This window comes from Tetrao urogallus (genome assembly GCF_951394365.1).
Source record: "Tetrao urogallus genome assembly, chromosome: 7".
NCBI classification, from domain to species: Eukaryota; Metazoa; Chordata; class Aves; order Galliformes; family Phasianidae; genus Tetrao; species Tetrao urogallus.
In genome coordinates this window covers 5,890,402-5,908,277 of record NC_136820.1, presented here as the reverse complement: position 1 = coordinate 5,908,277, position 17,876 = coordinate 5,890,402, and the positions used below count along the sequence as shown (strand labels likewise).

Sequence of the window (17,876 nt, the reverse complement as noted above, 5' to 3'; positions counted from 1 at the left end):
TCCTCCATCTAGTAGAAAGTAGCAAAAGAATAGTTTGGAAAATTATATGACTTCATTTGCTTTGTTGAATTTCTTCTTTTGAGTGGGGAAGACTGCTGGGATAGATGGAGAAAAGAAGTCTAAGTCTCAGAAGGGAAGGAACACAAAGTGCAAACATGATAAAAACTCCTTGGAATGTCTGCATTTTGAATTGTTAAGTTTAAAAAAAAAAAAAAAAAAAAAAAAAGTATTTTCTTCAATCATCTTTCTGACCAGCAGTAAGAGGCTCATGTCTCTTGCCAGAGCTGAAGGATATAATTCATCAGCAGTGCCTGGTTTTGCCTGGGTTCAGGCAAATGTTTTTTAGCTTATATATCAAAGGTAGGTCATGAATCCAATGAAATGCCAAACCAAGCAGAGGCCAAACCAACGGAAGCCTTCTACCAAAAGAACTTATAAATTGACACAATATATTCTTTTCCAGGAAAAATATCTTTTGTGCCATGCAGCTGTACTTTCTTTCTGCCTGTGCACAAACTGGGCTTCCTCAACTACCTGCACAGGATACGTGTTTAAAGGTTCTGTATCACTTCACGAGCTAACAGAGAACATCTATGCAGCCTCCTCTTTCATGACTACCAGCAAAACCAGCCTTTACAAATCGATTACAACATCAGGCTACTCAGAACTCAGCATTTAACTGGGTGGCAAAAGATCTGAAGTTAGCAACAGACCAGAGCTTAGCAGCAACCCTGTGCCAGCAATAGGCCTTGGATCAGCATTGAGTTTTCAGTCTGTTTTTTAAATCTCTTCCATGTCTGGAAAGCAAAAAAGGACTGCTCAGGATTTCAGTGCACTTTTCAGAGAAGCAGCTCAAAATCTCCCAACGCAATGGCTGAGTCTGCAGGGGACCAGCAGGCAATGTGCTTTGGGAGAGCACCGCTCGCAGAAAGGCTTCTATTCTCTCTCCAGGCCTGCAGAAATAGAGTCGCAAACAAATATGGCCTAGGCCCAACCTTCCCACCCCCAATCAGTGAGGATGTACATCACTGATGAGCTGAGGAGTGTCTGCTATAGCCAAGAAGTTTTGTTTGCTTCCCCTCATCCTTCCACTGCTATGCTGAAAGGCAGAGATCTCCTGCATTCCTTGTGCAGCCAATTGCATGGTTAATGGTTGGTGTTATCAAGTGTGTCTATGTAGGTAGTTGCTTTTTATTGCTGATTTCAACACTTACTGTTGTTTTATGTTCTTCTGCATTCACCTCAATTGACTGTTCTTGAGCCATGATATTGCAATTACCTGAAAACTTCACTATCTAAGTTCAAATACAAGATCAACATCCCCAGTAACAATGACCAGGTAACTGTGACTCAGAGCATGACATTCTCATCAGCTTCTGCTGGCTTTGTTATCCTTTTCATTGCATTTTCATTTTTCTCAACAGTGCAGGAGAAAACTGATCAAAATCAAGGCAGAAGTGGTTTTCAGATCAATCCACCTAAGATTTATGTCACTGGGAAATGAATGCCTTTCCTTTCTTTTCACTGTTCCACAGCTGACTATTGAAAAGCCAATCAGTGAGCAATCAACAGGATTGTTTTGATAAATAACATATAACAAATAGGTTCTTAAGGACCTTGCCTGAAAGATCAGGACAAAAGCATCCAAAATGAACATTCCAAAGAAACTCACCATCCATTTACAGCTTCCCAGAGAATATTCAGTCTTCCATTTTAGGCCTCGTTCTTCAAAATAATAGAATTTTATGACCACAAAAAAGAGAAACAGTAGAATTGACTTATATTTTCTGCCGGTGAACAGAGCTGTTGAGGATCAAGAACATACTTTTTTTTTATAGCATTTGATGTTTTCATTCACATCATACAAGCCTAGCAGCTCACATATTCTTAATTTATTTCAGAGGCTGGACAGACTCTCTGTATCTACGTTTACGCAGGAGAAATCGCTGCAATCACCGAGACCTACAGAACATTTCCCAGAATGGTACGTTAAGGTTTTTTAACCTTTAAAAAGAAATCCTATTAGTATGGTGCTTGAGGTGACTTTCATAAGCATCTTTCGGAAACTAAGAGAAAACCCTTCCTAATCACCTACATGTCTTGTGGAAAAATAGAGACCAGCAGTTACTTAACTCAGCATCTATCCTTGATCAATTCTATCTGCACTTTTATGAAACACTTTGCTGATATTTTTTCTTTGTTTGTCCAGTCGAGTTACACTCATTTGACAGTTTTGTTGTTTTTTTTTTAACTTGTGGGGCTGTTAGTAAAGCTTCCAGTATTAGAGATGTATCTTCTACCCAGCTGTCTATTTCCATTAGAAGTTTAAGGAACGTGTAGTTTCAGAGCACCCTTTAAGGATGTAAATAAAGCCTACTAAACTGTGTATTAAATGACCATTTTTATACTATTAACAGTACTTTGAGGTCAAGTTGCAGTTAAAGGACAATGAGAAGAGTATTCATGCTATTTCATATGCAAAGACATGAAGTAATTTACAAGCCATCTCAGACTATAGCAGAGCTGGGAATTAAACTCATCTACTTCAACACCTGCATGGTACTGTAGCTCCTAGGCTGTTCTTACCTAATGTAGCAGTTAAATTCTGTAGGCAGCAATGATTTTTTCCTATATCCCTGCTTGAAATATGTTTTGAGTAAATCATTATTCTGTAAGCATTGTTACATGGAGAAATTTGTTGTTATTTTGCTTCTAAGGACCTAAAGGAGTCAAAATATCCTCCTAGTTTTGTTGCTTGTAAACAGTGTCTCAAGGGTGAAGTGTTGACTGCAGCTTAGGTAGGGAAAGAAAGTGTATGGACACTGGAAGCAAGGTCAGGCAATGTGGGAGTACTACAAAGATGCTGCTTGCTATTGCAGGGGAAAGTACATGCAGTCAAAACTCAATTAGAGTTGAGGCTGGCCAGTAATGTGAGGGACAACAAAAAGGACTTTTTAAAACATGGTAACAGAGAAAAAAGGAGCAAAGATAACATTATTCTGTTACTTGATGAGGATGGTCACCTTGCAAAAAAGGGATGCAGGCAAAGCACAGATGTATAATTCTTCATCTTCCACACTGATGGTGGGATCTGGGATCATGACTGTGGTAACTATAAACTTGCAGCCAACCCTGAAATTATGTTAGACTTGCTGCTGCATCTGGATGGGGCCTGATAGGATTCATCTCAGCATGCTCAAAGAGCTGGCTGATGTCACTGTGAGACCTCTCTCAAGTATTTTTCAATAGTCTTGGGAACCTGGAAAAGTCTCAGTTGACTGGAAGCTGATAAACATCCCAATTTTCAAAAGGGACAAGAAAAGGAGGTCCTGATAATTACAGGCCTGTCCGTTTCACTTCAGTGCCTGCTGGAATTGTAGCAATTATTATTCTGACAGTTACTGAAAAACACCTCGTTGACATCGTTGGTCACAGCCAACATGGGTTCATGATGGGAAAGTCCTGTTTAATGAAGTGAATCTCCTTTTTTGACAAGGTTACCCATCTATTTGACCAAGGGAAGGCAGTAGATGTAATCTTTTTGGATTTCAGTTAAGCTTTTTGAAAATGCTTCTCACAATATCTTTCCAGACAAAATGTCCAGCGAAGAGTAGGCTAAGCATAATGCAGTGGGCGAACAAGTGGGTGAACAGATCAGGCTCAAAGGGTCATAGTGAAGTTGCATCAGGCTGGTGGCAAGGCTCTAGTGAGATTTCCCAGGGCTCCATTTTAGTGTTTTAATCTGGACGCAGTGCTCGAATGCACATTATTTAAGTTTACAGGTGATACTGATTTGGGAGGAGCTGTCGACTCCTTCAAGGGAACAGCTTGATGTTAAAACACCTTAGTAGAGATTGAAAGGGATTACGGTTCTGGCTTTGAATCCTCTAAGGTATGAACACCGCAAAGAGGGAAGAATGATTCAAACTAAAGAACACTTCTGGTACAAGTGGGTTTTTCATTAGTTATACCACTGTTTGTGGTGGGATCTTTAAAAAAGGTCAGTACCTAAGAGCGAAAACCTTAAACAGGCCTCAAAACAGAACAGTGGGGGTGAAAGGAAACTATGAATTGCTTCAAAATGGAGTTTGATTACATCTGTTATAATCAAATTATATTATGTTTGTGCTTTCTTGAAGGGACACAGCAATCTGCCTTTGAAATTAAGGTTTATTATGTTTGCTATTTTGCATTGGGCTAAATGATGTTCCCAGCAGTACGTTTAAAAGATACTTGATTATTCTGTTATTATCACATTCTGTTTGCATTGTGTTCAATTAGTTTTAATGCTTCAGAAATCTGGCTGCAGAAATGAGGGAAAAATTGTTCTCCTTGGGTGGATAATTTAGTTTAAGGGATATTTCCCCTCACTGACCTGAGTCCTGATGGCCATACATGAGGAGCACCACTGTCCCTAATGCTACCTAGAAACATGCTAAATGCCCCCAGCCCCAACAGCCAGTTGTCTCACTGGGTGGAGTAAGTTCCTCAACAGGCAGCATGAGACAAGGCTTCCCTTCAAAATTCAGGTGGGCTTTTCCCTTGGAGAAGTTCCCCTTGCATGCCAGCACCTTTGTCACTGGCAATGCCTCTGTATGCTTTCCTACCATTTGATGTCTGTGGGATGTTTCAGAGACTTTCGGTCTTTTTGGCAGTGATTTTGGTGTCATGGTTGCCTACAGGTACTCCTGACCTACTCACCTGGCATTTGTAGTTGGTGGCATTTGTGGTCACTGTCCCTCAGATAACTTTTTGGGCAAGGGAATAAAAAAAGGCCAAATTAGAGGAGGCCAACCATTCTCATTTATAGTGAGTTAACCTCAATGTCTGATAACCTATCACCTTGTTTTCCTCTATTTAAGTTAATAGATGTGCCTTCCTTTTTTCTATCTTCCCAATTACCTCACAAACTTAAAAAAAAAAAAAATTAAAAAAGAGAGATCTCATTGTATGCACCATTCCTTTTTATACTTCTCTCTCTCATACTTACACTGCAGACTCCTGCATGATACAAAAGGAGAGGAGCCTGTGACAAGGCAAAAGGATGTGAAGAAAATTGAGAAGGGAATTTAAAAAGGAGGAAAATTACCAAAGCGATAGAAAAATCTCAGGGGATCATCCCTTGGTATCTTCTCTTAATCATCACAGTGAACACAATATTGTAAAAGGTTTGCTCTTCTTGCCTTGTTCAGCATAATAGTTCCACAGAATGTGAGGATTTAAATTGGCACTGCTGGTATCAGTGAAGATAAAACTGACCACCGGCCTGACTGAGCGCCAGCTGGGGGAACTTATCCTTCTCCAAAACCAGTGCTGACCCAGAGAGATGCAATGAAAGAAAGAAATTCTGGAGGTGTGGGCCGACCGTGGATGCACACCAATCTGCTCTCACTCCTAATCAATGTTCTCCATCAACATTTTAATTTCTTCATTCATCCTTTTCAGTATGATTTTGGTGTCTCGACTTCTGGCATCTTCACACGTGCTTGCAAATCCGTAGGTTATTGCTGGGTTTTGACTGACTAAGGTTGATCCTAAGATGTGAGAATTGAGTCTGGAAGCTCAGACATGGAGCTCGAATGTGTCCCAGCACGTGTAGAAACCCCTTTGATAGAAGCATCCTGTTCTGTACAATGATTTGCTCAAATATTCCAAAGTATCACTAAGTAAACATGGAGAAAGTGAACACCCTCATTTCTAAAGAATTTCTAAATAATTACAGAACAATTCTGTGATTCTCATCCATGTTTTCCATGAGATACTTGGACATTATACACTGTTAAAGATCATGGTTATATTGTGTATGACTTTGCTACTCATAGTCTGATCTGTCTCTTTGGGATTTTTGCCTTCGATGAGAAAAAATCAGCCACGTTAACACATGCCATGCCTCTCTGAGCAATCAAGAACCAGGTACCTCATGGTGGCTTTGAAACCAGTTTAGAAAGAATCATGGTTTTGTGGAGTTTTTAGATTTTGGCTGTCTTAGAAATTCAACTGTGCTCACAGTTCACTTGGGGAAATTCAGAAACTATTTTTCTTTTACACAACTGCATTTCTAATTGCTTTCACAGCATAAGGGAGCAAAAGATGAGAAAGCAGAAGCCCTTCTTAGCCATGCAGCACTTTCAGTGCTATCTGGACCCAGACTCTATCTGTGCAGGTCCACACTGTACATCGTCAGCCATACAAGGGCTTGAGCAAGCAAACCAAGCAAAGCACACCTTAGAAGAATTTCAAGGCTTGTGAAACTTGGGGTTGTGGAAGTAAAACCAACCCTGACTCCTCACCAAAAGTGCCACCAGTCTGAAAATGTTTGGAAAGCAACTAAGGGGAGGTGAGGAGAGGTCCAGGAGGAGACGGCAGGCATTCTGCAATGCAGGGGTAACAGAAGTTCAAACACTCATTCTGCCTGATCTCTTTCTTCTCTCTTGAATGTTTTCTTCAGAAATTGCAACCTAGATCATAAAAACTTCCTTAATAACTCAGTTTTCTCAAAAGAAAATGCTCTCTATGAAAGCCCTTCATTTTCTAGGTCTTTTGACTTGGTCTATAAGCGTGCTGAGCTGCTTTTCACTATCTGCACTCGTGGAGGTAGCACCTACCCAAGAAGAGCCTCTTAGCTTTTGCAAATACATCTTTAATTTCCAGAGATCCCAATTAATTTATTTGCACTAGCACTCAGTTCAGGGAGTCATGCGGCAGAGCGGCTTAACAGAGAGATGCTGAATTCTTGCTGAAAGGATATTAAGCAGAAAAAAAAACAGACAGCTAGTGGTTTTTCTGTTCCAAGCCGTGTTTTCTAAGGATTGCGTGGAGCTCTTATTCTGCTGAAAGGGCTTCTCAACAGGAGAAGTGGATTTTGCTTGGACTAGCAACCCTCAAGAGAGAGAGAGCAGAGAGAGACATTCATTTTTAGCCTGGAAGAACTGGATTATTTAAAACACAAAGGATTTTGTGATATATGCAGTTGGCGATAGTAACAAAGGCACTTCTATTCAAATGCAAAGTGTATTATTGCTACCTTAGGGGTTTATCTCTTAGATCTTTTCACAACACCAGTCCAGCGGAGATTTAATGATGTTCTGCCCACAACTTTCCCCCTGCAAACCACGGGAGGACCGGATTTGCTCCTCAAAGCAAGCTTCAAGGCAGTATGCAGAAAAAAGGACAGAGCGGGGAGGAGCTGAGCGGAGTGTGATACAAGAAGAGGGAGAAAAGAGGAGAGAAAGTGAAAATGCGACAAAATAAAAGCCAGTACAACGCATAGGGCCTTCTCTTCTGAAGTTCATGTTCCTGAATCATGCTGTGGGTGAGCTGCTTGCTGTCACAGTCCCGGTCCAATCCTGAACAAAGCACCATGCTTCTCCTGGCTGCTTTTTTGCTGCCACTCTTGTTCTGCAGGTGACGGAGTTTGATTTGCGTGCTGCAGACAGCTGGGATGCGTACAATTTCTAGCAAGGCCTGCTAGAAAGATTTATGCATAAAAGCTCTCTTGATTGGGAAATGCTTTTCTTATTCAAGGCATAAATGAAATGCAGCATACCTGTACAGATGCTTAGGTTAAGCTAGTTCTTTTCCCAGAGGAGGAAAACGTTGCACCCAGCCATTTGGGTGAATTGCTAATAAAATGCAGAGCTTTTATGGAGCATTGCAGCTGGCCTAATACTATTTTTCATAAGTCTGCCACTGGTGGCAGCAGCGATGCAAACACCCCAACATTGGTGCCTAGTGCTGTAGCAAAGCAGAGAGTCTTTGCAGAATATTTCCCACCGCCAGCTGCCCCTCCAGAAGTGCACAATCTCACAGGCATCCTGTGTTGTATCTGCCAATCCTGCTGCAGGCGTCCTGGGTACCCTGGGATGTCAAAAATGGCTCTTGGTGCCTATGTTTAGGACCTGAATCACTCCCAATGTGACATAGCTGTGAGACACTTAGGAGAGTGAGAACAGTTCCTCTTGCAGTTTATAGGAAAAGTTAAAAGTAGATCAACTGTTGACAAGTCAGGTTGGCTGGTTTACAAGAGACTACTATGTTCAACAGATGGGAAGAAGCTGCCAGATCTAGATTAAAAGCCAGATCCAAACAACCCAACACTTGTAAGTATCTGACTTTCTACGGTCTAATGTGTGAACTCAGGTGAGAGTCAGCAGGTACTGGATGCAGCTTTACTTCCTAATGCTGGCACACAAGAAGGTCACAGAGGCACTTGCTGCTGCCATTTTATTTTTAACACTCCTACATTCTTAGAAATGTGCAGTGAATTGGGTTTTGCTTTTCCCTTTGTTTGTCCCTGTAATGATTTTTTTTTTACTGTTCCTCTTATTCCTGCTGCATGTGATCAGGTGGTTCTTCACGAAATCTCCTCGGTTTAATAAAAAGGTGAGTGTTTGATGGGATTCTGAATGCTGACTGCAGGTACAGGAGTGTGTGTGGGATCCTGCACCCTCAAATGGAAGCAGCAGGGCCCTGCAGTGAATGCATTATCCACAAGTGCCTCGAGAAGCACAACTTCACCAGGCCACTGTGCTCCGAAGTGCTGTCTGTTTCCTCTATAGTACCAGCATTCATTAAGAGAGGAAAAACTCTGAAAATGTGGATGTCACCAACTCCAAGGCCTTAATCTTAAGCCAGTGGGGCATTTCCATGAATTTCAGGAAAAGGTTGAGCTTTGCCTTATATCTGTCCTATGGATCTCACTGACCACATTGCTCCTGATTAGTAGCAATGTGATGGACGTGGGCATGCCTGGAGTATTATCCCTGTATGGATAGAACTGAGTAGCTACCAGACATGGAGAGGAAGCATCATTCCTTTTCAGATGAATTTGATGGCTATGGAATGGTTGGGTTTGGTTTAGGGTTAGGGTCAGGCTTAGGGTTAGCCTTCTCTACACTGATGCAGTTCACTCCTGAAAGATTTACAGTTCTCCCCTGCAGAAAAAAAAAAAAAAAAAGCAAACATTAATGAATCATTCCTCTGTCTTGCTGAATTTCAAGCCACATCCTAATTTGATATTGTGCTCAATCCCATCCATAAATGCAGTTGTCAGCCACACATACAGTTTTGTCCCATCTCTAATTAGAAACTTCACAGCTTGATTTATGTCTTTGCCCTGAAATGAAACTACTTGATTTGGCTTCTGAATAGTACAGAGATACAAAGCCAGCAAGAGGGGCAGTGAAAGAGAAAAATACATAAGAGGTGAAAGGAACGAGGAAAAAAATTAATGTGAGAACCTTGATTAAAATATAAAATTACAGAAAAGAAAAAACAAAACAAAACAAAACCTAGAACGATAGCCATCTGAGCATTGGCAAAATCTGAACAAACTACTTCCAAACATGAACTCATGCAGCATGTGATTCAGGCTCTGAGGATGTATTGCCCACTAATATGCTGCTGATTTACCTTTCAGCTTGGCCAGAAACCAACTGTTGGACAATCCAGCCATAGTTATCTATGCTACAATTGGGAATGACGTCTGCAATGGGTAAGGTGGAAATCAAGCTAGCTTTTATATGGCCATAAATTTGGTTCTTTAGACTATTCCTTGCTGCTTTGGCCTTTTTATTCTCTTTGCTTTAGGCTTCCCCTCAGTGATGTTCTGCTTTGCTGTTGTTGCTTGGTCTTTGCTTCACTCTCATTTTTCTGCTGAAAATACTGGTTATCACCTTATCTGCATCTATCATTGCTGCCTACCAGCCCTTACTTAGAGCTCTTCTGTCTTTTTTTTACTGATAAAGTGACCAAAGGCAATGCTTGAAGTCGACTATTTCTTATATAGCAAATGAAGGATTACAACAACAGGAGGAAAAAGAATAGCATTTATGAGCATGTGTATCCATTTTGCCCAGTGTGCCATCTCCCACCAGATGGGGTAGTGAGCCATGCCTACCTTTTGTGAAGAACCACAATATGGTCTCCTGTCAAGGTCGATTTCCATGCTGCCTATGCTGCACGCTGCCTGCAGGCTTTGTTGTGCTCTCCTGATGGCTTTTTTTTTTCTTTCTGGCTTTGCTCACATCACAAGCTCAGCAGGAGAATGAACTGAAGCTTTCCAAACTAATGATTCTGGCACTACCCATTATGAACACTCACAGGGTTGCCCAGAGGTCATTGTTTTGATACTTCTCTTCCTCCCTTAGTGACAAAACTACAGCCCAGAAAGTTCACACTTGCAAGCAGGCCGATGCGCAGCACACCCAAACCCCAGCTTTGTTTTTGCAAGTGGTCTAAAAGGGCACTCTGTCTATCTAACGTTATCTTCACCATGATGGATCTTCAGATTTCCTTTTAAGCCAGTCTCACAGTTTGACCTGGCAGGCAGCTAAGCACCACACAGCTGTTCACTTGCTGTGGTATGCTGGAGAGAACTGGGAAGTGCAAGAATTCACTGGGTTGAGGTAGGACGGTTTAATAAGCAAGAGTTGGAAGCGAAAGGAAGGGAAGGGAAGGAGAGCTAACAAAAATCTCCAGTAACAACAAAAAGAATGCGCAACACAGGTGATGCCCGAAACAATTGCTCACCACCTGCCAATGCCCAGCCAATCTCTCCAAGCAGCAGCTGCTCCCCAAACCCTACTTCTATTGCTGATCATGAACTCATGTAGTATTGGTCAGCCTTTTGGCTGGTTTAGGTCAGCTGCTCTAAACTGTCCCCTCCTAGCTCCTTGTTCCCCCAGCATGAAAAGCTGAAACATCCTTGGCCCTGTGCAGCACTGCTCAGCAACAACTGAAACATTGCTGTGTTATCAACATAATTCTCATTTAAGTCCAAAACACAGCACTGAAAATTATCTCAGCTGAAACCACAACAGCCAAAGACATTAATCTCATTTAGGCTGATACTTTCAAACACATGTTTTAAAATGTGATCGTTGCCTTCCCAGAGGAGCCCTCCCTAATACCTCTAGAACAAGTTGGGGTTTTCCCCTTCCACCTCCCAAGCTGGCAGCGTTCCCATGCTCTTCTCTGTCACCCAGTAATCCCCTTCTCCCAACATATCTAGTTTAAAGCCTTGCTAACCTGCAGGCAACACATCTCCCTGTGGGACGGATCCTTGCTTCCCCTATGAAAGGATATGATGACAGCCCTTCCTTTTTCCTGATTGACACTGCAGCAATACGGGGAGCAGTCTGATTAGCCCCGGGCAATCTCTCCTGTGTGGGTGGACCTTCACCCACATCCACATCCCCCTGTCCCTCCAGCTCCAGAGCCTCATACCTGCTATGTAAGGGCACCTGGGAAGGTGGGACAGGCTGAGAGGCAGTCTGCTTGCTGCCTTGAACAGGGACTTCTTTCCATCCTCACTGTCTCTGAGGTCACCCCCTCCCATCTGACTGGGAGAGGATAGATGATCCCTTGAAAGTTTGCTTGAAGAGCATCTCTCCCTTGCCCTTCCTGTAGTGATGGCAGAGTGCTACTCCAAAACAAACTGGGAGAAGAACTCCTTGAGAGCAGCCCAGCAGAGGAGGACTTGGGGGTCCTGGTGGGCGAGAAGCTGGCCATGAGGCAGCAGTGTGCGCCTGCAGCCCGGAAGGCCAGCTGTGTTCTGGGCTGCATGAAAAAGGGGCGGCCAGCAGGAGAGGGAGGTGATCGTCCCCCTCTGCTCGGCTCTTGTGAGGCCCCATCTGCAGCGCTGCGTCCAGGCCTGGGGCCCCCAGCACAGGAAGGACGTGGAGCTCTGGGAGCGGGGCCAGAGGAGGCACTGAGATGAGCAGAGGGCTGGAGCTGCTCTGCTGTGAGGAAAGGTTGAGGGAACTGGGCTTGTTCAGCTTGGAGAAGGCTGCGGGGAGACCTCATGGTGGCCTTCCAGTACTTGAAGGGAGCAGATAAACAGGAGGGGAATGGCTGTTTACAAGATGGAGAGTGATAGGACAAGGGGGAATGGTTTTAAACTGAGACAGGGGAGGTTTAGGTTGGATATTAGGAGGAAGTTTTTCACCCAGAGGGTGGTGAGGCAGTGGAACAGGTTGCCCAAGGAGGCTGTGGATGCCCCATCCCTGCAGGCATTCAAGGCCAGGCTGGATGTGTTTTAGGGCAGCCTGGTCTGCTGGTTGGTGACCTGCACACAGCAGGGGGTTGGAACTGGATGAGCACTGTGCTCCTTTGCAACCCAGGCCATTCTGTGATTCTATGATTCTATGATGCACACACATGGAAGACCTTCCAACGCTTTTGAGGGCTCATCTGCAGGCTATATAATAAAGCTGGCACTATTATGAAGGCTGTCATTAACACATCCCCATTTCAGTGGTCTTAAGCTTTGCTGAACAGCATGTGCTTGGGTTAGAACTTGGCATGTTGGGTGCTGTGCTCCAGACAGGGATGGACAAGAACCAGGCAGGGCTCTCTCTGTCCCTACAGTGCCCAGGAGCCATCTTGATATGTCTTCTCCCAGGCTTGGCCCAGGCTCTGCTGAGCATGTATTCCAACTCTGCTAAAGTCACTGCTTTTCCCTGTGATTTAGTCCTCGTTCTGCAGGTTAATCCTCTCACTTCCCCTGCCCCTAGCACAGCTTTCTATTCTTGCCTGAAGGAAAAAAAGAAGCTCTCCACAAGTTTAAATGATTTCAACTTTATGTCATCCGTTTGTATGTTACAAAACAGCATTTGTTACTGCTTTGTCGTGGTGCCCATTACCTGCCAGAGACACTTTTGTCTGCTCTGATTTTCTTTGCTGTCTGTTTTCCTCCACAACATTCATAGCATCAAAAGAGATGCTGGCTGTGTTGATCCCTGTGACTCCAGTAAAGGAAATACTGCAGCTGGTATGGAAACATCACGCTTCCACTGGATGGGATGGGGAGCACAGCAGGATTTTTTTGTCATCTGGTCACTCTATGGTCTGATAATGCCCAAAGCATCCAGAATGTGCAGCATCCAGAATGTCTGGCTATAAGCCACAAACTAGACAAATGAAAACCTGTTCAGGACATCTTTGAAGAGCAGTAATTTTATCTTTCTGGCCATCTGGAAGTCTTAGCTTCAGACGAGAGAGTCGTGCTGAGCACACTGGAGACACAATTCTTGGCCAAGGTGTGGTTAAAATGCCCACTTTCATGTGAAGGGCAGGGCAACGAGTTACTTGGATTCTTGTAAAGGAGGAAGGTAATGAAACTGAGTGTGTGGTGTACGCTCCCAGTAATGTCCACAATCTGAGAATAATGAGCACCACCAATTGCAGACACCACGCTGTCTCTGCACCTTTTGATTGCACTTGGGGCATGGCAACCTTCCCCAGCCTCTCTTTCCCAGCTTTGAAATTACAACTTCTGCAGCAAACACAAGGGTGACAGTGGCCAAACATGTTTTGAGGAGAGCTGGAAAAGCAAAAGTCCAGATTGCATGAGGCTTTCTCTGTGTGGAACCTGTGGTGTTGAGACATCCACGAGCTGCATGTGTCCATCCATTGTGCATTTGTGTACTGTATGGAAGCAGGGAGCTTTCCCTAAAATAGCTTGATCCAATGCAAGCAGCCAAGCATCCTGCCATTAATGCCGCTTGCTACATGCTGGAATGATACCAGCTTCCAGAGGTTCCAGAGGTTTTAATTTCAAAGCCTGGCACAGAGAAGAAATGTAAAGAAATGCATGGAAACACCTGCATGGCTTCAGTGGGGAATGGCAAGAGAACATGGAGCTATGAATATCATATCAATTTTATCTCCCTCTGCTGTATTTGCTTACCATAGTGACCTTACATCAGCTCAGTATTTTGAAATCAAGTTCTGCAACACCTGCAGGTGAAAATGAAATAATTTAAGGGCAAAACTACAGCCTTATCTCAAAAGTACTTGGTTTGGGTGGCTGTCACAAACGTGAACCTGAATCTTAATGCTGTTTTTCACTTCTCTCTAACCAGAAATTCTTAGACACTGCAGAAGCACATACTGCACTAAGATCAACATCTAGGCCCAGGAAACTTGTCTAATTACTATCTTGCAGGCAAAATGTAGCTTAGCAAGGAATCCCAGATCCTTAACGGAAGAGCATGGCACTGCCACATAGGACTCAGTCCTCCCCACAGTGCAACCATTTCTAGTGCCTCAAAGCAAAACACCAGAGGTTGTGGAGGCTTCTGCTTTTGCAGGGCACTCACCAGCAAAGCAATCCTGCCTGATTTCCCAACGGTTTAGTCATCTCCATCTTGAGCTTGCCCTGCTCTTACTCATGGGGAAGCCGTATTGGCTATATGTGGCTCACAGACTTTGACAGGGAAGGTCTCCAAGCCCCTGTACCACGTGGAAGGCTTAGGGGTGCTCTTCAGATAAAGGATTCCAGGAAAAGCCCTTTCTTTCTGAAAGCTTTGGTCAAGCTGAGCTGCATTTTCACAACAGACCAGCATCATCTCCTCAGCCCTTGGGAGATTACCTGCCTGGAGACACCTCCATCCACCTGTTGATATGAGGCAGTAGCAGCACTCAGGAGAGATCAGGTGATCATTCTTTATATAATGCAGTGGTTGTTTTATTAATACAACAAGAGCAGTTTTCTCTAGGAAGCCTGGGGGAGTTTGGCTTGCTTGTTTTTCTTGTGTAAGTTGGAATTTATTTCAACTTCAGAGGTCACTCCACAAAACAAGACTGCACACCCGCCTTTTGTTTGTTAATTTCTGCATTGCTCGTTATTACGGCAATAGCAACAAGAGTCTAAAGAGCAGCACGTCACTTCTATAAGGTTTTGTTCAGCTAACCTAATATGGAAGAACAGAAAAGAGGAAAGCACTGCTATTGCACGTCCTGTTTGTAGGCCCAGCAGTGCCTGACACGATGCCCTGTTTGCACCCTCTTCTACAGGAACCAGGACACGCTGGCTCACATGACCACCCCCAAAGAAATGTTCTCCAACGTCATGCAAGCTCTGCGATACCTGGACTCCCGGCTTCCAAACAGCAGCCACGTGATTCTGACAGGCTTGGTGGATGGCCGCTTTCTCTGGGATAATCTACACAACAGATATCATCCTCTGGGTAAATACGAGATGCTGTGGGGTCCTCTTGGTCATCACTCACTCATGTTTCCTTCTCTCCCTGAGTAATTTGTGAAATATCGGCATATTTCAAGTAAGCCTAAGTAGTGGAGATCTGGAAAGTATGAACTTGCCTGTGCAGTTGGATAGTCACCCCCAGCATGGAATAGAGCATCTAGAGGGCAGATCCCTAAACATACAATGCTCAAACCCACTCAGCCCCAAACCATGCTCAACACAAAATGTGGAGGTAGAAACAAGCTGGGCACTTGGTGAACAACTCCAGTCTCTGACTGATGGACATCTTGGTAAAACTAGGTGTGGACCAGGGCAGGATTAAGCCAAGGAGTTGCAAAAGACTGAGTAGATATTAGAGAAATAAATTTTCCACAAGCACTCGGGTGACTGCCACCTCCTATTCTGCACATAGGTGTGACGACTGAAGCTTCACACCACATAGGCACGTTTTGAGGCTTTCTCTCGAGCAAAGTTGCCCTTAGGTGCCTCGAGATAATGTTTGTTCTTATTATCCTACTGTCAATAAAGAAAAAAGCACAAAATATTTCATCCAGGTAGCAAAGAAAGTTTATATCGAAATACCATTAACAAAAATCATAAAACCACGACATTTTTACACGTAGCAAAAGTATGTTTGGTGTTCTCCATTCAAGTGTAGGTATGAGGAACTGTAGAGGAACCAGGCCAAAAGTATGTTCCTTCTGATCTTTGGGTAAAGAAATCTTTCCTGCATCTGAATAAGAAGTTGTTGCCATATCAGTCTTCATCAGTAAAGGGAGAGAAGGTAAATCACTTCAGTGAGCTGGTAGATTATATCTTCAAATGATTTTTGCTATTTGAGCTTTCACGTGGCTTTGATTTCCCCAAGTTCTGTCATTACCCATAGGCCCCATAGTTTCTGCTTGATATACTGCCTAGTCATTTTGCCCCTCAAAAGTACATTCCTTTTCTCGGGAAGTCTGAAGTCTCCATTTCTACTATTCTTCTATAATCCTCCCTTTCTACTCTGCCCATGTGAGGCCACATTCAGACTACTGTGTCCAGTTCTGGGCTTCCCAGTTCAGAAAAGACAGGAATCTCCTAGAAGGAATCCAGCGAAGGGCCACAAAGATGATAAAGTGCCTGGAGCATCTCCCCTGTGAGGAAAGACTGAGTAACCTGGATCTGTTCAGCCTGGAGAAAAGAAGACTGAGAGGGGAATCTGATTAATGTTTAGAAACATCTAAATGGAGGTGGGAGGCAAATGGATGAAGCCAGGCTCTTCTTGGTGGTGTGTAGTGACAGGACAAGGAGTAATAAACTTGAACATAGGAAGTTCCATACAAACATGTGGAAGAACTTTATGTTAAGGGTGATGGAGCACTGGAACAGGTTGCCCAGAGAGGTTGTGGAGACTTCTTCTATGGAGATATTCAAAACCTGGCTGGATGCCTGCCTATACAACCTATTATAGGGAACCTGCTTTAGCAAGGGGGTTGGACTTGGTGATCTCTGGAAGCCCCTTCCAACCCCTGTGATTCTGTGATTCATCACATGATCACATCAAATTAGCACTGTACTACTATCAAGTGAAAACATAACGAAAAAAAAAGGAAATCCCCATTCCTTCTGGCTCAGGGGGAGATAACAACTCTTCAGTCACACAAATGCACTTCTGTGCTTGAGTGCATGTTTATCACAGGGGCGGCTCCTCTACTGGGTGTCTAATTATCAAAGATAACACGTAGCATTTTTGGCACAAGGCAAACCAGGAGCGATTAGCTATAGGGCCAGTTGGCAATTTTTCAGAGGGCTTCAATCACCTCAGAGGGAACCAATTAATCCTCAGCAACATGTTTTGCAGCAAGGCATCACTTCTGGCAGATCTTCCGACAGGTTGTGAGGAGGTTTCCCTGCTTGGCAGCCCATCAGGCTCCGCCAGCAGTCATCCTGGCTTTCTGACAAAATACCCACCTGGGCTCATGTAGACCAAACCCATTGGCTGCGGCAGCCATTTGCACCCCAGGCCCCACAAAAGCCCTTGTCAGGACCTGGCATTTGGGACTGTGTGGGTCTGGGACATTCCCACCTGCCTTTGATGTTTGAGCTCTCCTGCTGTTGTTCCCTGACTGTAGGATGAGAGAAGGAGCCACACCTGTGCCATATTGCTCCTACAAAGCAGCCCGAGGAGCCCATTCCATTTGGGTGCTGTCATGCTCTGTAGTTCCTGGAACAGCAATGAAAAATGTGGGGATGCGTGGAGCCACAAAGCAAAGTCATGGCAATACCTGTGGCCACTGGGCATGCAGAGCTTCTCTCTCTGTGTTTTGCAGGGCAGCTGAACAGAGACGTCACCTACAGCCAGCTGTACACTTTCCTCAACTGCCTTCAGGTAGGGTCTCCCTTAGGAGCATCCCTGCCCTCTCCTCTCATTTGCTTGCCACTGACCCCCTGCCTCCCCTGCCCACCCAGGTGAGCCCCTGCAGCGGCTGGCTGACTGCCAATGAGACCCTCAGGAACCTGACCTCAGAGGTAAGGAGAAATGGTACCTCTGAGTTTGATGTGCAGGTCCGCCCTCTTGCCCAGAGAGTCTTCCACTCGGCCCTACCCCTGAATCTTGTATAGAATCCTAGAATTATTTACCCTGGAAAAGATCTCCAAGACCAGCAAGTCCAACTGTCCACCTGGCCTACAAAGACCCACCACTGACCGTGTCCCTTAGTGCCACATCCATGAGTCTCATTAATACCTCCAGGGGTGGGGACTCCACTATCTGCCAGGTGAGCCAGTTCCAATATTGAACACCCTCTCTGTGATGAAATTCTTCCTAAATACCAGGTGTCTTGTGTTATACAACCAGATGTTTTCACTGAAACAGCACAAGATGCCCTAAATCATTTCACAACAG

The 17,876-nt window shown here is 44.1% G+C and overlaps 1 protein-coding gene across 1 annotated transcript in view; it reads left to right on the top strand.

Annotated features, from left to right (window-relative positions):
* The window catches only part of AOAH (acyloxyacyl hydrolase), a gene marked incomplete at both ends in the record, with an annotated part of 64,907 nt that overhangs the window by 36,996 nt on the left and 10,035 nt on the right, over window positions 1-17,876 (top strand). Inside the window, 6 exons of the mRNA XM_079538199.1 lie at window positions 1,902-1,984; window positions 8,346-8,382; window positions 9,419-9,493; window positions 14,800-14,972; window positions 17,302-17,360; window positions 17,441-17,500. Coding sequence (XP_079394325.1) covers window positions 1,902-1,984; window positions 8,346-8,382; window positions 9,419-9,493; window positions 14,800-14,972; window positions 17,302-17,360; window positions 17,441-17,500 — 487 coding nt within the window. The remainder of the gene's footprint in view (window positions 1-1,901; window positions 1,985-8,345; window positions 8,383-9,418; window positions 9,494-14,799; window positions 14,973-17,301; window positions 17,361-17,440; window positions 17,501-17,876) is intronic.